The sequence below is a fragment of the Rhinoraja longicauda genome, chromosome 23 (assembly GCF_053455715.1).
Source record: "Rhinoraja longicauda isolate Sanriku21f chromosome 23, sRhiLon1.1, whole genome shotgun sequence".
Classification (NCBI taxonomy): domain Eukaryota; kingdom Metazoa; phylum Chordata; class Chondrichthyes; order Rajiformes; family Arhynchobatidae; genus Rhinoraja; species Rhinoraja longicauda.
Genome location: NC_135975.1, coordinates 30630191 through 30649812, shown reverse-complemented (window position 1 = coordinate 30649812; position 19622 = coordinate 30630191). Strand labels below are relative to the sequence as shown.

General features: G+C 46.3%; 1 protein-coding gene across 1 annotated transcript in view; it reads right to left on the bottom strand.

The window, feature by feature from the left end:
* Positions 1-5851: 5851 nt before the first annotated feature.
* Positions 5852-19622, bottom strand: part of pyroxd1 (pyridine nucleotide-disulphide oxidoreductase domain 1) — a 29983-nt gene continuing 16212 nt past the window's right edge. The window contains exons 8-12 of the mRNA XM_078420189.1: positions 18914-19052; positions 14592-14704; positions 8483-8605; positions 8246-8383; positions 5852-7013 (exon numbers count right to left, since the gene is read on the bottom strand). Of these exons, the coding sequence (XP_078276315.1) occupies positions 6765-7013; positions 8246-8383; positions 8483-8605; positions 14592-14704; positions 18914-19052 (762 nt within the window). The 3' untranslated portion in view covers positions 5852-6764. The remainder of the gene's footprint in view (positions 7014-8245; positions 8384-8482; positions 8606-14591; positions 14705-18913; positions 19053-19622) is intronic.

Below are 19622 nucleotides of genomic sequence, written 5' to 3'. Positions count from 1 at the left end.
GCCCTCTCTCCGATATACAATGACAATATTATTACATTTCTAGCTTCCCCTCCAAACTAAAAAACATCCTCAACCTTGCCTGAGACTTTTCTAAACTTCAAAACTGAACTTGTTCTGAATAAAGTATACGACAAAAACTATGCAAAAACTCCTTACACATTCTCAGTATCTATACATTCAATTGTTTTGTACTCAGTAGTTTTCACACCAATCTTTTTTTGTTTTAGTTTAGGAGATACATTTGGAGATGTAGGATAGTGTTAATGTGCAGGCATCACTGGCTGGTGGGGACTCAGTAGGCCGAAGGGCCTGTTTTGGCCGATCGAAACAGGCCGTTCCATACACCGAGTCCGCACTGATCAGCAATCCCCGCACATTAACACTATCTTACACACTAGGGACAATTTACACTTATACCAAGCCAGGTACATACCTGTACGTCTTTGGAGTGTGGGAGGAAACCGAAGATCTTGGAGAAAACCCACGCTGTCATGGGGAGAACGTACAAACTCCACACAGACAGCACCAGTTTTCGGGATCGAACCCGGGTCTCCAGTCCTGCAGGCGCTGTAAGGCAGCAACTCGACCGCTGCGCCACCGTATCTTTAATCAGAACACCCTTGCTACTCATGTGACCCTCTGAGGTGACAGATTTACCTTCCCTTGTTTGAGGGGTGTCCCCACTGGACTGCCTAGCATAAGAATCCCATCCTTCTATTAACTCTCGGGTTGAATACTCTCTTCTTAAACGTCCGCAATAGAATTATGGTGCATGGAAACAGGGCCTTTGTCCACGCCGATCAAGATGCCCCATCTAAGCTCGTCCCATTTGGCCCATATCCCATCCGAACCTTTCCTATCCGTGTACCTGTCTAAATGTTTAAAAAAAGGCGAAGATTAGCCCCTTTGGATACTCAACCAGGAGCCGCAGCCTCTCACACTCCATGTACATGTGGTACACAGGCTGGCGAGTCCGTCAACTGACTTAAAAACTTATTACACACCATTGCTTTTTGCAACACTCTCCACCCTGATGTAAATGTGGATGGCTTCCTTCTAGAGAGACTTCCACTGGGGATCCGCCTCGCTGGCAGGTAGTAAAACAGACCACCACAGTGTATTTGGACGGAGGACGAGGGCGAGGAAGTGACGACTGGCCAGGAGCAACCCATCAGACGCTCTGATTACATTCACTCTCACCCTGCCTTCTGCAATGACTCCATTCATTCTCCCATCCTCATAGCCTCTGGCACACCAATGACAGCCCCCGTATCAACACTTGCCCAACTCCATGCTGAGTGTTATATATGTCAATGTGCATACAGAACCTGCGACATGGCGGCACAGCGGTGGGGTTGCTGCCTTACGGCACCAGAGACGCGGTTCGATCCTGACTGCGGGTGATTTAGATTTTTAGATTTAGAGATACAGCGCAGAAACAGGCCCTTCAGCCCATCGGGTCCGCGCCGCCCAGCGATCCCCGCACATCGCACAGCTATCTGGACTACACTTCTTCCCACCCGGTCCCCTGCAAAAAGTCTATCCCCTACTCCCAATTCCTCCGTCTACGCCGCATCTGCGCCCGGGATGAGGTGTTTCAGACTAGGGCTTCCGAGATGTCCTCGTTTTTCAGAAAACGGGGCTTCCCCTCCTCCATTATAGATGAGGCTCTCACTAGGGTCTCTTCTACATCCCGCAGCTCCGCTCTTGCTCCCCCTCCTCCCACTCGCAACAAGGACAGGATCCCCCTCGTTCTCACCTTCCACCCCACCAGCCAGCGGATCCAACATATCATCCACCAACATTTCCGTCACCTACAACAGGACCCCACCACTGGCCATATCTTCCCATCCCCTCCCCTCTCTGCGTTCCGCAGAGACCGTTCCCTCCGCAACTCCCTGGTCCACTCGTCCCTTCCTACCCAAACCACCCTAACCCCGGGCACTTTCTCTTGCAACCGCACGAGATGCAACACCTGTCCCTTTACCTCCCCCCTCAACTCCATCAAAGGACCCAAACAGTCTTTCCAGGTGAGACAGAGGTTCACCTGCACCTCCTCCAACCTCATCTATTGCATCCGCTGCTCTAGATGTCAACTTATTTATATCGGCGAAACCAAGCGCAGGCTCGGCGATCGCTTCGCTGAACACCTGCGCTCGGTCCGCATCAACGCAACTGATCTCCTGGTGGCCCAGCACTTTAACTCCCCCTCCCATTCCCAGTCTGACCTCTCTGTCATGGGCCTCCTCCAGTGCCTTAGTGAGGCCCGCCGGAAATTGGAGGAGCAGCACCTCATATTTCGCCTGGGCAGTTTGTGGCCCGGTGGTATGAACGTCGACTTCTCCAACTTCAGATAGCTCCTCTGTCCCTCCCTTCCCCTCCTCCTTCCCAGATCTCCCTCTATCTTCCTGTCTCCACCTATATCCTTCCTTTGTCCCACCCCCGACATCAGTCTGAAGAAGGGTCTCGACCCGAAACGTCACCCATTCCTTCTCTCCCGAGATGCTGCCTGACCTGCTGAGTTACTCCAGCATTTTGTGAATAAATCGATTTGTACCAGCATCTGCAGTTATTTTCTTATACTTCTTAACACTATCCTACACCCACTAGGGACAATTTTTACATTTGCCCAGCCAATTAACCTACATACCTGTACGTCTGGAGTCTGGAAGGAAACCGAAGATCTCGAAGAAAACCCACGCAGGTCACAGGGAGAACGTACAAACTCCGTACAGACGGCGCCCGCAGTCAGGATCGAACCTGAGTCTCCAGCGCTGCATTCGTTGTAAGGCAGCAACTCTACCGCTGCGCCACCGTGCCGCCCAGGTGCTGTCTATGTGATGTTTGCACGTTCTCCCTGTAACCATGTGGGGTTTAAATTGTCCCTAATGTGTGTAGGATCGTGCTAATGTCAGGGGATCGCTGGTTGGTGTGGACTCGGTGGGCGGAAGGGCCAGTTTCTACGCTGTGTCTCTAAACTGCACCTGGCAATGCACTAAAAGGGTTAAAAATTAACAAATGGGTTGAGGAATGGAATAAAACAACAGATTTACAGTAAAATAGAGACACAGGAAAGTGTAGATGCTGGAATCTTGAACAAAGTGCTGGAGTAACTCAGCGGGTTAGGCAGCATCTCTGGAGAACATGGATAGGTGACGTTCTAGATCTGGACCCCTTCAGACTGATGTCATTCAGCACTGTATTTTGCAGTAGCAGGCGTTCGTTATAAATCACCATTCAAGAAAACATAAAAGAAAGTCTATGGGTTCGTTTAGTTTCTTATTGTCAGGTGTACCGAGAAACAGTGAAAAGCTCTTTTGTTCTGTGCTACCAGTCAGCGGCAAGACACTACATGATTACAATCAAGACTATAATACTAATTTCAAGTCATAGAGCCACATTGGTCCTTCAGTCCATTGAAATCTTTGTTAACTATCAAACAGCCATTTACACCAGTCCCACTTCATTGTCAACCTACAATGTTGCATACAGAACATACACCTAGTGCCTATTTGACCTAACAAACTGCACATCCTGGGATGTGGGAGGAAACCAGAGTACCCAGAGGAAACCCAGTCACAGAGGAGACAGACACATGGAACAGCAGATGCTGGTGTTGTTGTGTTACTCCAGCACTTATTAAGGGGTTGGACACGTTAGAGGCAGGAAACATGTTCCCAATGTTGGGGTAGTCCAGAACCAGGGGCCACAATTTAAGAGTAAGGGAAAGGCCATTTAGAATGGAGATGAGGAAAAACGTTTTCAGTCAGAGTTGTAAATCTGTGGAATTTTCTGCCTCAGAAGGCAGTGGAGGCCAATTCACTGAATGCATTCAAGAGAGAGCTTGATAGAGCTCTTAAGGATAGCGGAGTCAGGGGGTATGGGGAGAAGGCAGGAATGGGGTACTGATTGAGAATGATCAGCCATGATCACATTGAATGGTGGTGCTGGCTCGAAGGGCCGAATGGCCTCCTCCTGCACCTATTGTCTATTGTTCTACGAACCAAAACGTCGCCTCTCCCATTTTTGATTGGTATGGGTGTTGGTGGTTATGGGGAGAAGGCTAGAGAATGGGGTGGAGAGGGAACGATAGATCAGCCATGATTGAATGGCGGAGTAGACTTGATGGGCTGAATGGCCTACTTCTGCTCTTATAACTTTTGAAATTATGAACTATCCACATCCTCCACATCATATTGGGGGTTTTTTTCTTAACAAGGAACTTTTATTCAATTAATCACAGATTAAATCACAGAGTACTGGAAAGATCACAACTGCTTGGCAGTTTGCAAACATTAAACAGTCATCAAATTATAATGTTGTCATCCTTATCTACAATACACTCAACCCTCCCGCGGCAAACAGCATATTGTTGCGTTGTGAGCGTTGTACCCAAGCTGTTTGTTTGGGTAACTTACAACCTTCTGACTTGAGAGCAATTGATTTGAGGTGCTAGTATCAGCGCGTTGAATGGTGGTAGTCTCCGGGCTTTGGGAATGTATTGTGCTGGTACAGTAAACCCTCATTATTGCAGACCATTTTATAACAGATTTTGGTTATAGTGGACAGACCTACCGACCTCCACCCTCTGCCCACACCGCCTCCCCGGCCACTTCCAGGTCAGACCCACTGCCGCCACCGCCGGCCCACGGTTTCCTTGGCCACTTCCAGGCTGTGCCTGCCACCACCGCCCCCGACCCTCACCTGCTCCCCTGCCGTCCGCGACCATTGACTCCGCCGATCCACGCCTGGACTCACCTGGATTTCAGGCCCAGCTCCATATTGAGTGTCTGAAGGGTCGACCTGAGACCTCACCAATCCTTGTTCTCCAGAGATGCTGCCTGACCTGCTGTTACTCCAGCTCTTTGTGTTCTTTTGTGTATTAACCAGCATCTCTAATTCCTCGTTTCTACTACTTATACAATGATAATGCCTTACTCGATTATAGCGAACAATTGGCAATAACTGACACCATTCTCTCCCCACTCCTTCCACCACAGTCCATTATATTAAGGGTTTATTATACACTCCCTACACAGATTTAGAGGCCAATTAACCTATACATACCCAGGCCATAACACCCCCACCATCATGTTTCACAGATGAGGTGGTATGCTTTGCATCTTGGGCAGTTCCTTCTCTCCTCCATACTTTGTTCTTGCCATCACTCTGATATAAGTTAATCGTTGTCTTATCTGTCCACAAGACCTTTTTCCAGAAATGTGGCTGCACTTCTTGGCAAACTGTAACCTGGCCATCCTATATTTGTGGCTAACTTGCATCTTGCAGTGTAGCCTCTATATTTCTGTTCATGAAGTCCTCTGCGGACAGTGGTCATTGACAAATCCACACCTGACTCCTGAAGAGTGTTTCTGATCTGTCAGACAGGGGATTTTTCTTTATTAGAGAGAATTCTTCTGTCATCAGCTGTGGAGGTCTTCCTTGGCCTGCCAGTCCCTTTGCGATTAGTAAGCTCACCAGTGCTCTCTTTCTTCTTAATGATGTTCCAAACTGTTGATTTTGGTAAGCCTAAAGTTTGGCTGATGTCTCTAACAGTTTTATTCTTGTTTCTCAGTCTCATAATGGCTTCTTTGACTTTCATTGGCACAACTTAGGTCCTCATGTTGATAAACAGCAATAAAAGTTTCCAAAGGTGATGGAAAGACTGGAGGAAAGACTAGGTGCTGAGAGCTCTCTTATACCTGCATTTTGGGAGGCAATTAAACATGCCTGGACAATTACAAACACCTGTGAAGGCATGTGTCCCAAACATTATGGTGCCCTGAAATGGGGGGGGGGGACTATGTATAAACACAACTGTAATTTCTACATGGTGAAACCAAAATGTACAAAAATGGCCTTTATTAAAATCTGACAATGTGCACTTTAACCACGTGATTTTTTTCTGTTACAAATCTCAAATTGTGTACAGAGGCAAATAAGTAAATGATAGGTCTTTGTCCCAAACATTATGGAGGGCACTGTATTTCTTTTTGTTGTCAGTTTGTGAATAAGAAATCAATTTACCCATGCTGAAACAAAACAGCAGCCTCGGAAGAAAGGCTGTGATCCAGGCATAAAGGAACTCTTTGGAGACACAAGGAATTGCAGATGCTGGAATCGTCAGCCAAACACAAAGTGCTGGAGAAATTCAGCGGGTCAGGCAGCACCTGTGGAATGGACAGATGACATTTCGGGTCGGGACCCTTCCAGTGACCGGTTGTAATAGGGGGAGAGAAAGCTGGAAGAGAGGTGTGGGCAGGACGAAGCCTGGCTAGTGATAGGTGAGGGGGTGGGGGAGTGTGATTAGTAGATGGGTGGAGTAATCACCTAGCACTTTAGACCTTAGAGACACAGAGCAGAAACAGCAGGAGCACCCGGAGAGAACCCGCACGCTCACAGGGAGAACGTACAAACTCTGAGCAGACAGCACCCGTAGTCAGGATTGAATCTGGTTCTTTGGCGCTGTGAGGCTTTGTCCCACCCCGTCTCTCTTTTCTCACTTTCTACCTTCTATCAGTCTAAAGAAGGGTGTCAGCCCGAAATGTCACACATCCATTAGCTCCGCAGAATGCTGCCTGACCCGTTGAGTTCCTCCAGCACTCAGCGCTTTACTTAATAAAGAACTCCTTAGAAGCCTTCACGCAACACCATGCCGTCGTTAGTAACAAGGGATGGCAGATGCACCTTGACAAGAGTATGTCAGGCCAAATTACATGGCTTACCTTAATAAGACACAAAGTCAAAATAATCAAAGTCAAGTCTTAGTCAAAATAATCTTCAATGTCAATGCGTGGGTCAAGCAAGTTCTCGCCATATGCAGAAAGGTCCATTTGATTTAGAATGAGGTTTTCGAAGGTCTCTTCCAAGTTGGTTTCACCGATAAGCACAGCTCCCTTAATCCTTCCATTCTGCATCACAAGCTTCACATACTCCTGGCCTCTGGTACATCGCAGTAGCAGCTCGTGATCCATCCCCAGACCCTGGGCATTGTACTTTCCCAGCAACACCACCTGCCAGGTGAGGGAGGAATTCATGGTGAACCCGTTAATGAGCGGAGTTATTGCAGCATTGTGGGTCATTTAACTTTAAACGCCACGGGCCATTTCACCTTAGCATTCATTGTGCACAAAGCCGTGACTCTGGCAACAGCGCCCGGAGAATGTTCCACCATGGTTTGCGTAGCAGCTCAGAGTTTAGGTTGACTGATTGAAAGATATAGTATGGAAACAGGCCCTTCAGCCCAACGAGTCCGCGCTAACCATTGATCACCCTTTCACACAGGTTCTATCCTACACACTGAGGGGCAACTTACAGAAGCTATTTCCCCCGCAAACCTGCACGTCATTGGAATGTGGGAGGAAACCGCAATACCCGTTGAAAACCCACGCAGTCACAGGGAGAACGTACAAACTCAGCACAGACAGCACCCATAGTCAGCATCGAACCCGGGACTACGGTGCTGTAAGGCAGCAACTCTACCGCGGTGCCACCCCTTCATTGGGCAAAAAAACGTAACTTTAGAAATAGGGCTTGGAGAATGTTTCACTGATGTTTATGCAGTGACTCGGACTTTGTGTTGATTGATTGAAAGATTGAGGATGGAAACAAGCTTTCCGGCCCACCGAGTCCACGCTGACCATCGATCAGCTATTCACTCTAGTTCTATGTTATACCACTTTCTTATCCACTTCCTGCACACTAGGGGGGCAATTTACAGAAGGCCCATTAACCTACACATCCTTGGGATGTGGGAGGAAACCAGTGCAGCCAGAGAAAACCCACGCGGTCACGGGATAAAAGTGTAAACTCCAAATAGTCTCCGCCCGAGGTCAGGATCGAACACGGATCTCGGGTATTGTGAGGCAGCAACTTTAGATGTTAGAGAAACAGTGTGGAAACAGGCCCTTCGGCCCACCAAGTCTGTGCTGATCAGAAATCACCCCCATACACTAGCACTATCCTAGTCACTATGGACAATTTACATAAGCCAATTAACGTACACTTGTTTGTCTTTGGAATATGGGAGGAAACTGGAGCAGCCAGTGAAAACTCATGCGGTCACGGGGAGAACGTACAAACTCCATGCAGACAGCACCCGTAGTCAGGATTGAACCTGGGTCTCTGGCGCTGTGAGGCAGCAACTCTACCAGCTGCGTCATTGTGTTGCCTTTTAAAAAAAGCTGACTTTAATTGCCTTGAAGTTCTACAAAAGTTATTTTGTAATAACTCCTCTCAAACTTACCTTATAATTGAAGAACTTGGTGACGTGAGCAAAGGATTCAAAACAGAAGTCCAACTCGATTGATTCCCCCGACACCTCTGCTGCTACACACTTTGCTGCGTAATATCCCATCTGCCTGGCCTGGGTCCACAGTCGCATCTGTTCAGTTGTGCAAATGAAAGAAAAATGCAATCATTGGACGAATTGCATTTCTAAAGTTAATGGAAAACATATCGTGACAGATGGCACATCCAGTACCTGATGCCAAAGAGCTCGAGGTTCCCAAGCTACAGTGCACACGTCACCAGCAGCAAAAACATCCGGGATGGAGGTATGCATCTGTTCATCCACTTTAAGGCCACCATCCTCTGCCACATCAAACTATGGGAAGGAGACAAGCATTAGGATGACTATCTATCAAATCAGGGACCACCACGGCTGTACTGTATCAATGCTTTGATCTGAATAGTTCATTCTCTTCATTTCAAACCCGTTATTTCTTTAGAACTATGCATGTTTATAGACCAGAAGATGAGCATTTGTTGACTCTTCACTGCTTCCATTAATTCTATCCTTGATCCCATGTTGGAATCGACAAGGACCCATTCTTTTTCTTACAACTTATACATAACCTAAGGGTATGAACATCAAATTCTCCAACTTTAACTCCATGCCATTTTTTTCTCTTCTTATTCCCTCCCAGTGCCCACCAATTCTCCCACAGTTTCTCTGACTATTCCACCCTCTTCCTAACCCCACCCACACCCAAAGATTCTAAGGGGAGTAAGAGGCGACCGTGGCTGACAAGGGAAGTCAAGAACAGTATAAAACTAAAAGAGAAGACGTGTAACTTAGCAAAGATGAGCGGGAGCCAGAGGATTGGGTAAAATTTAAAGAACAACAGAAGGTAATTAAAAAGGCAATGCGGGGAGAAAAGATGAAGTACGAAGGTAAGCTAGCCAAGAATATAAAGCAGGATAGTAACAGCGTCTCTAGGTATGTGAAGAGGAAAAGATTAGTTAAAACAAATGTGGGTCCCTTGAAGACAGAAACAGGTGAATTTATTATGGAGAGCAAAGAAATGGCAGATGAGTTGAACAGGTACTTTGGTTCTGTCTTCACTAAGGAAAACACAAACACTCTCCCAGAAGTACTCGGGGACAGAGGATCTCGGGTGACAGAGGAACTGAAGAAAATTCACATTAATCAGGAAATGGTATTGGGTAGACTGATGGGACTGAAGGCTGATAAATCCCCAGGGCCTGATGGTCTGCATCCCAGGGTACTCAAGGAGGGGGCCCTAGAAATCGTGGATGCATTGGTGATCATTTTCCAATGTTCTATAGATTCTGGATCAGTTCCTGTGGATTTGAGGATAGCAAATGTTATCCCACTTTTTAAGAAAGGAGGGAGAGAGAAATCAGGGAATTATAGACCAGTTAGTCTGACATCGGTGTGGGGAAGATGCTGGAGTCAATTTTTAAAGATGTAATAGCGGCACATTTGGACAGCAGTAACAGGATCCGTCCAAGTCAGCAAGGATTTATGAAGGGTTGTAACAAGTAAAATGGATAAGGGAGAGCCAGTGAATGTAGTGTATCTGGACTTTCAGAAAGCCTTTGATAAGGTCCCACACAGGAGATTTGTGGGCAAAATTAGAGCACATGGTATTGGGGGTAGGATATTGACATGGATAGAAAATTGTTTTGCGGACAGGAAACAAAGAGAAAGAATTAACGGGTCCCTATCAGAATGGCAGGCAGTGACTGGTGGGGTGCCGCAAGGCTCGGTGCTGGGACGGCAACTATTTACAATTTAATGATGATTTAATTATTTAGATGAAGGAATTAAAAGTAACATTAGCAAATTTGCAGATGACACAAAGCTGGGTGGCAGTAAAGAGGATGCTATGAGGATGTGAACCTGTAAAGGGGATGCTATGAGGATGCAGGGTGACTTGGATAGGTTGGGTGACTGGGCAGATGCAGTATAATGTGGATAAATGTGATGTTATCCATTTTGGTGGCAAGAAAAAGGCAGATTGTTATCTGAATGGTGTCAGATTAGCCAATGGGAAGTGCAACTAAACCTGGGTATCCTTGTACATCAGTCACTGAAAATAAGCATGCAGGTACAGCAGGCAGTGAAGAAAGTTAATGGCATGTTGGCCTTCATAACGAGAGAATTTGAGTATAGAAGCAAAGAGGTCCTTCTGCAGTTGTACAGGGCCCTGGTGAGACCACACCTGGAGTATTGTGTGCAGTTTTGGACGACTAATTTGAGGAAGGACATTCTTGCTATTGAGGGATTGCAGCGTAGGTTCACAATGTTAATTCCCTGGATGGCGGGACTGTCATATGATGAAAGTAGGATGAGAGGGGATCTTATAGAAGCATGTAAAATTATTAAGGGATTGGACAAGCTAGATGCAGGAAACATGTTCCCGATGTTGGGGGAGTCCAGAACCAGGGGCCACAGTTTAAGAATAATGGGTAGGCCATTTAGAACTGAGACGAGGAAAAACGTTTTCACCCAGAGAGTTGTGAATTTTGTGGAATTCTCTGCCTCAAAGGCAGTGGAGGCCGATTCACTGGATGTATTCAAAAGGGAGTTAGATAGAGCTCTTAGGGCTAGCGGAATCAAGGAATATGGGGAGAAGGCAGGAACGGGGTACTGATTCTGGATGATCAGCCATGATCACATTGAATGCCGGTGCTGGCTCGAAGGGCCGAATGGCCTACTCCTGCACCTATTTTCTATGTTTCTTACCCGTCCCTTTCCACCTATCCCACTCTAGCTTTATATTTCACTCCTCTATTTATCAACACCCTTTGTCCTCTTCCAGTCCCCTTTTGTTTCTGTTACATTTCCCACCTTTGTCTACCCGTATGCCAATCAAAAACCCTCCTCACTCGTATCCACCTATCACTTGCCAGGCTGTCTCGCCCACACCTCGCTTCCAGCCTTCTCCCCCCTACTGCTTCAGGGCTGCACAGTGGTGGACAATAGAGATACATCATGCAATCAGATTCTTCAGCCCACCGAGTCCACACTGACGATCACCCCATTCACTAGCACCATCCTGCACACTCAGGACAGTCTCCAATTGTTTAAAGAAGCCAATTAACCTAAAAATCTGTACATCTTTGGAGTGTGGGAGGAAACTGGAACACCGGAGAAAACCCACGCGGTCACAGGGAGAACGTACAAACTCCGTACAGACAGCGCCCTTAGTGAGGATCGAACCCAGGTGTCTGGCTTGTAAGGCAGCAACTCTATCACTGTGCTTCTGTGCCGCCCTCAGAGTTTCTGCCTCACGTAAGCGTCTTTCCTCCCACACTCCAGACGTAGAATAATTGGCTTCTGTAAATTGTAAATAGTCCCTACTGTGGTATAGTGCTAGTGTATGGGGTGATCGCTGGTTGGTGCGGACTCGGTGGGCCGATGGGCCTGTTTCCACGCTGTATTTCTGAAGTAAAAATTAAAGTACAATCAGTATGAAGATACCCGACCTAAAAGGTCACCTATCCAGAGATGCTGCCTGACCTGCTAGGATGCTCCAGCACATCGTATCTTTGTTTCTACACCACCATCTAATATTTATCACTTTTCCCTTGAAAGGTTTTTAACGTCTCCACCAAATTTAATAAACACCGTTGATAGTGTACCCCCATGAAAAAGCGGTGAATTATCCCTGTGCTGAGTTGCTCCAGCACTGTGTTTATCTTGAAAGAACTATTCACAATTTATAAATTTACAGGTGACGTTTTTGGTAGCTCTGCTCCCGATAGCCACTAGGTGGCGTGTCTTGTCATTTGCACCATTTTGCAACTGCCTAAACCACTATATTTCTGCGCAGTACTAATAAGTCAAAGTGTTGCATTGATCATTTTGTCTGGAAATACTATTTTGATTCAATGTTTTATTGTACATTTCTCCCCCGGACCCATTCTTTCAACAAAGGTCGGCACAGTGGCGCAACGGGTCGTACGAGGAGCCAGCGCTGCCGTCGCAGCTGCGGCTTGCCTGCAGTCCGTCTGTCTTTTGTGTTTTTTGTTGTTTTTGTCTGAATTGTAGTTTTAATATGATGTAGTGTTGTATGTTATGTTTTTGGGGGGGGGGTGGGAGGGAACGGGAACTTTAACATTCTCTCTCCAGAACGGAGACGCGACCTTTGTTCTGTGTCGTGTCTCCGTTCCCGTTGCGGCCTACCACCGGCCATGCACCTGGGACCACCTGGGGCTCTGGTTCGCAGAGCCCGCGGCCCAGACTCACCACCTGCGGCGCTGGCTGCCTGCGGATGCTGCGGGCGCGGCTGCGACTCATCTCCGGAGGCTCCGGCGCGGGCCGCGTGGACGTCGGAAGCCCGCAGGCCCTTGGATGGGGGCCGACATCGGGAGCTCCGGCAGCGGCAGAGGCAGCGTGTTCGCCCGCCCCGAATCGCGGGGCTTGGGTCGGCCCGCCGCGGACCTTTCACCATCCGGCGCGGCCTGGAATAGGCCGTGGACCTTTCACCGCCCGGCGGGGGCTTCAATATCGGGAGCCCCGACCGCCCCGACGTGGCAACTCCAACAGCCTGACCACGGGAGAAGACGGCAGGGAAGAGAAAAAGACATTTTTGGCCTTCTATCACAGTGAGAAGGGACTGGAGGAGACTCACTGTGATGGATGTTTCTTTTTGTTTGGTGTTAGTTGTGATTGTATGTGTTATTGCAATTTTATTGATTAATCTTATTGGTCTTATTGTTCAACTGCGGGTAATGTTTCATTTTACTACACATTTATGTGTATGTAACAAATAAACGACTATTGACAGCTGCCTCAGTGCCAGAAACACGGGGTTGATCCCGAACTCGGATGCTCTGCGTTCTCCCTGCGACTGCATTGGTTTCCTCAGCGTGCTCCAGTTTCCTCCCACAGTCCAGAGACTTGCGGGTTCTAATGTGGACCAGCTCAAAGCTAGGTGTTTAAGAGAGTCACTGATGAAGACATCCTGACTGCCTCACGACTCCAGCAACCCAGGTTCAATCCTAACCTCTTGCTGTCCGTGTGTTCTTACATAGAAACATAGAAAATAGGTGCAGGAGTAGGCCATTCGGCCCTTCGAGCCTGCACCGCCATTCAATATGATCATGGCTGATCATCCAACTCAGTATCCCGTACCTGCCTTCTCTCCATACCCCCTGACCCCTTTAGACACAAGGGCCACATCTAACTCCCTCTTAAATATAGCCAATGAACTGGCCTCAACTACCTTCTGTGGCAGAGAATTCCACAGATTCACCACTCTCTGTGTGAAAAAAAACGTTCTCATCTCGGTCCTAAAAGACTTCCCCCTTATCCTTAAACTGTGAAGTCCTTGTTCTGGACTTCCCCAACATCGGGAACAATCTTCCTGCATCTAGCCTGTCCAACCCCTTAAGAATTTTGTAAGTTTCTATAAGATCCCCCCTCAATCTTCTAAATTCCAGCGAGTACAAGCCGAGTCTATCCAGTCTTTCTTCATATCAAAGTCCTGCCATCCCAGGAATCAATCTGGTGAACCTTCTCTGTACTCCCTCTATGGCAAGAATGTCTTTCCTCAGATTAGGAGACCAAAACTGTACGCAATACTCCAGGTGTGGTCTCACCAATGCCCTGTACAACTGCAGCAGAACCTCCCTGCTCCTATACTCAAATCCCCTCGCTATGAATGCCAACATACCATTCGCTTTCTTCACTGCCTGCTGCACCTGCATGCCTACTTTCAATGACTGGTGTACCACGACACCCAGGTCTCGTTGCATCTCCCCTTCTCCTAATCGGCCACCATTCAGATAATAGTCTGCTTTCCTGTTCTTGCCACCAAAGTGGATAACCTCACATTTATCCACATCTTCTTTGAAATGTAGTAGGACCCCGGAGCACCCTGAGAAAAGCCACACGGTCGCAGGGAGAACGTACAAATTCAGTACAGACAGCACCCTTAGTCGGGGTCGAACCTGGGACTCTGGCGCTGTAAGGCTGCAACAATAGACAACAGACAATAGGTGCAGGAGGAGGCCATTCGGCCCTTCGAGCCAGCACCGCCATTTACTGTGATCATGGCTGATCATTCTCAATCAGTACCCCGTTCCTGCCTTCTCCCCATACCCCCTGACTCCGCTAGCCTTAAGAGCTCTATCTAGCTCTCTCTTGAATGCATTCAGAGAACTGGCCTCCACTGCCTTCTGAGGCAGAGAATTCCAGATTCACCCCCATGCTGCCCCTTTTCTTCACTTCTTTGGCAATAACCCTTCAAAACTGAATCAAGATGCATTTCTGGTATTTAGTTCTGATTTTGAATCCTGTCCTCAAGGGCTTGCAAGAACATCTACACAATACTTACAGGGTTATTTGTGACAAATGGTTCCACGTTTGGTATCACTCCAGTTGCACTCACTATAAAATCAGAGCCATAGATCTTCCCATTTGTTAATTGTACGTACACAGGCCAAGATTCTAAGAGGAATGGAAAAGTGAAATCAACTCTCGCTTGTACACTTAGACATATTGTGAAACCTTTTTTCCCCCAAAGCATTACACTAGATCACTGATACAGCCACTTCTCCTATATTGATAACAGCTATTTAAGATTTTTGGAGTCACAGGGAACCACATATGCTGGATCTTGAGCAAAGCACAATGTGCTGGGGAATTCAGTCGATCAGGCAGGGAATGGACTGGCAATGTTTTGGGTCCCGACAGGAGACATTTGTCTGTCCATTCCCTTTACAGATACTACCTGACCCGCTGAGTTCCTTCAGCACATTATTTTACTCAAGATCCTCGGAGTGTTTTCTCCTATAGTCCTATACATGGTATACGTTGAATTGACTGTACTTAGTGCAATACTCGTACAGTTGGTAAAGTGAGGAAACTTTAATAACTAATTGTTTAGTTTAATTTATTGTATTGTGTACCGAGGTACAGTGAAAAGTATTTTGTTGCGTGCTATCCAGTCAGTGGAAAGACAATATATGATTACAAACAAAGCCGTCTGCAGTGTATTGATGCAGGATAAAGGGAATAATGTTTAGTGCAAGATAAAATCCAGTAAAGTCCAATTAAAGATAGTCCGAGGGTCTCCAATGAAGTAGATGGTAGGTCAGGAATGTTCTCTAATTGTTGATAGGATGGTTCAGTTGCCTGATAACAGCTGAGAAGATACTGTCCCAGAATCTGGATGTGTGCGTTTTCACACAACTGTACCTCTTACCTGATGGGAGAGGGGTAAAGAGGGAGTGACCAGGGAGAGACTCATCCTTGATAATGCTGGTGGCCTTGCCAAGGCAACTTGGAGTGTAGATCAAGGGTTCCCAACGTGGGGTAAATTTCACCTACCGGGGGTAAATTTGTTGATTCTGGATTTGTACATATAGACTGACTACATTTGGTTCTCGTATACCGTCTGTTCATCATTAGTTGTTCACAAAATAACATTATTATGTGCTATTATTATTACTGTACCTTCCCCTTAAATTAATAATGTTAAAAACAGTATTTATAAATCTCCCCATTGTTTGTTGCTTTATTATGGTAGAGTGTAAACTCAAATTACTGAACAAAACAGGGTGGGGGTAAATTTACTTTCGAAAAGTTGCAAAGGGGTAAACGGGACGAAAAAGGTTGGGAACCCCTGGTGTAGATGGTGTCCATGGAAGGGTGATTGGTTTGTTTGATGGTCCGGGCTGCATCCCAAATTCTCAGTCATTTCTTGCAGTCTTGGATGGAGCCGTTTCCAAACCATGCAGTGATGCATTCCACAAAATGCTTTCTATGGCGCATCTGTAGATGTGGTGAGAGTTGTTGGGGACGTGCCAAACTTCCTAAGCCTTCTAAGGAAATAGAGCCGTTGGTGCGCGTTCTTGGCCATTGCTTCGATATGGCTAGCCCAGGACAGGTTGCTAGTGATATTTAATTCTAGGAACTTGAAGCTTTCAACCATCTCTACTTTGGCCCATTAATGCATATGCTTCCTGAAGTTGATCACAATCTCCTTTGTCTTTCTGACATTGAGAGGAAGGTTGTTGTCTTGACACCAGGTTACGAGGTTCTCAATCTGAATTTGAATGGAAAGTCAATTGGCGAAGGCATCATGTTTTACTGCTTTCACCGATGTTACTCCATGAATAAAGCACTTCTCACTTGCAATTTCTTTTATTGCTATGTTCCATTCATTTGTGCCATCGGTTTTGGCAGGTCAATATGAAGTTAGTCTACCTACTTCCGAGTAAAAGTGTTCAATGTGTTTTTAATAGAATTGGAAGATCTTCAGGCTGAAAGTTCGACTGATATTTAATTCAGTTATAGATAGGTTTTCTATTTATACCCTCAACCATCAAGTGTTTAATTGTCAAAAATAGACACAAAGTGCTGGAGTAACTCAGCGGGTCAGGCAGCATCTCTGACCCGCTGAGATACTCCAGCACTTTGTGTTTATCTTTGGTATAAACCAGCATCTGCAGTTCCTTTTTATTACATTGTGCTTAATTGTAATATGTATCGACAATGGAACAATTAAATTTTTATTCAACAAAGAGGGAATTTCCACAGATTAAAATATTTAAAAGAGGGATTTTAAACAGTTAAGTTGATAAACCAGCTGATGGCCAGCCTCCTGCACCCTGTGCAAAATTCATGGACTTCATCAACTTCATCACCAATTTTCATCCTGCACTCAAATTCACTTGGACCATCTCCAACACTTCCCTCCCCTTTCTTGATATCCCCTTCTTCATCACAGGAGATAGACTATTGACTGACGTCTATTACAAATCCACTGACTCCCACAACTATCTCGACTACACTTCTTCCCACCCTGCTTCCTGCAAAGACTCTATCCCCTACTCCCAATTCTTCCGTCTATGCGCATCTGTGCCCAAGATGAGGTATTCCATAGCAGGAAATCCGTGATGTCCTCATTCTTTAGGGAATGGGGGTTCCCCTCGTCCATCATAGATGAGGCCTTCACATGTGTTGCCTCAGTACCCTGCAGCTCCGTCCTTGCTCCCCCTCCCCTAGTCGCAATAGAGACAGAGTCCCCCTAGTCCTTACCTTTCATCCCATCAGCCGTCGCGAACACATAATCTTCTGACATTTTTGCCATCTCCTACGGGATCCCACCACTAGTCACATCTTCCCATCTCCACCCCTTTCTGCATTCCACAGAGACCGTTCCCACCACAACTCCCTGATTAACTCATCCCTTCTCACCCAAACCATCCTCTCCCCAGGTACCTTCCCCTGCAACCGCAGGAGATGCAATACCTGTCCCTATTCATCCTATGTCTGGGGCCCCGACAGTCCTTTCAGGTTTGGCAGAGGTTCACTGGCACCTCCTCCAACCTCATCTACTGTATCCGTTGTTCAAGATGTGGACTCTTATACATCGGCGAGACCAAACGTAGATTGGGCGATTGTTTCGCTGAACACCTTCGTTCAGTCCACCTCAACCTACCTAATCTCCCGGTTGCCAAACACTTTAATTCTCCTTCCCATTCCCACAATGACCGTTCTATCCTAGGCCTCCTCCATTGTCAGAGTAAGGCTAAACACAAATTGGAGGGACAGCATCTCATATTTTGCTTGGGCAGCTGACGGCCCTGTGGTATGAATATTATTTTTTCTCTAACTACAAGTAACCCCGGCATTTCCGCTCTCTCTATCCGTCCCCCACCCAAGTCTCACCAGCTGCTCGTTCTCACCCAGCAAACAATGGCCTGTTTCCTTTATCATCATTACTTTTTTGCATATCTTTCATTCATTCATTCTATATCTCTCCATATCACCGTCTATATCTCACATTTCCCTTTCTCCTGACTGTAGTCTGAAGAAGGGTCTCGACCCAAAATGTCACCCATTCCTTCTCTCCAGAGATGCTGCCTGTCCCGCTGAGTTACTCCACCATTTTGTGTCTATCTTCGGTTTGAACAAGCATCTGTTGGTTCTGTTCCTTCCTACACAGCTTGATGAAATACCAGATAATCATGCCTCTACCACCATTCTATCAGGCTCGGGGTAGCTTCTGACATGAGTTGGAAAAGCATTAGCAACAGTTATTGCAATCTGCAGATCAGATTCATTAATTCTCCACATGACAGTCTTAAATGAAAATTACAGTGGCGCAGCTGGTAGAGTTGCTGCCTCACAGCACCAGGGATTACGGTTCAATCCTGACCTCGGGTGCTCTCTTTCACGAGTTTGCATTCTCCCTGTGTTACGTGTGGGTTTCCTCCGGGTGCTCCGCTTTCCTCCCACATTCCAAAGACATGAGGGTTTGTATGTTAATTGGCATGTGTAAAATTGCCCCCAAGGTGTAGGGAGTGGAGTAGAAAGTTGGATAACATAGAACTAGTGTGAACGGGCGATGGTTGATGGGTCTGTTCCCATGCTGTGTCTGTAAATTAAACTAAAGTGAATATCTTAAGGACATTGGTGTTGCTGTTATAATGGAAGATGTCAATGTTGTGACTATATAAATAGTCATATGTACCAGAAACGTATGAGTATCAATTGTAGTCTAATCTTTTTTATTTCCTAAATAATTAGAACAGTAAACTCTGTAGATTCTACTAGACCATGATCTTCATAACTATATTGCTTGAAGGATAGGATAATAAGATAATCTGTACAATGTCAAATATCACTAAGAGCCACGTCACTTCATACCTTCATCGATTCCAGTTTTTCTTTCTTCCGCTGCATTTTCAGGGAATGCCGATGCTTCCTTCTGCATTGACACAAACTCTTCCCGTAGCCAAATGTTAGCAATCTCGCACTCGTATTCAACGTGAATTCTGTGGGAAATCTGAAAGAAAAGGACTTGCATCAGTCTGAAGAAGGGTCTCACCCGAAAAACATCACCCTTCTATGTTCTCCACAGTTACTCCAGCACTTTGACTTTTTCTGTAAACCAGCATCTGCAGTTGTCTGTATCTCCTTGCATTGATGGTACTTTCAGGATCCCAGCAGATCTTAAAGTGTTTTGCAGATGATTAAGTGCTTTTTTCTCTCAAGTACTGTCACGACTGTAATGTCAGACACAATCGTGAATTTGCACACAGCACAAGTTTTACAAACTGCAATATGAATATTGGACAGGACAATGAGAAAAATAATCCATTGTTCTTCTTTAAAATAACAGCATAGGACTTTTACATGTAGAGATACAGTATGGAAACAGGCCCTTCGGCCCACCAAATCCAGAGCAGCCATCCATCACCCGTTCACACCAGTTCCATGTTATCCCACTTTTGCATCCACTCTTCACACACTAGGGGCAATTTACAGAGGGCCAATTAATCTACAAACCCACAAATATTTGGGATGTGGGAGGAAATCGGAGCACCTGGAGGAAATCCACGCAAGTCACAGGGAG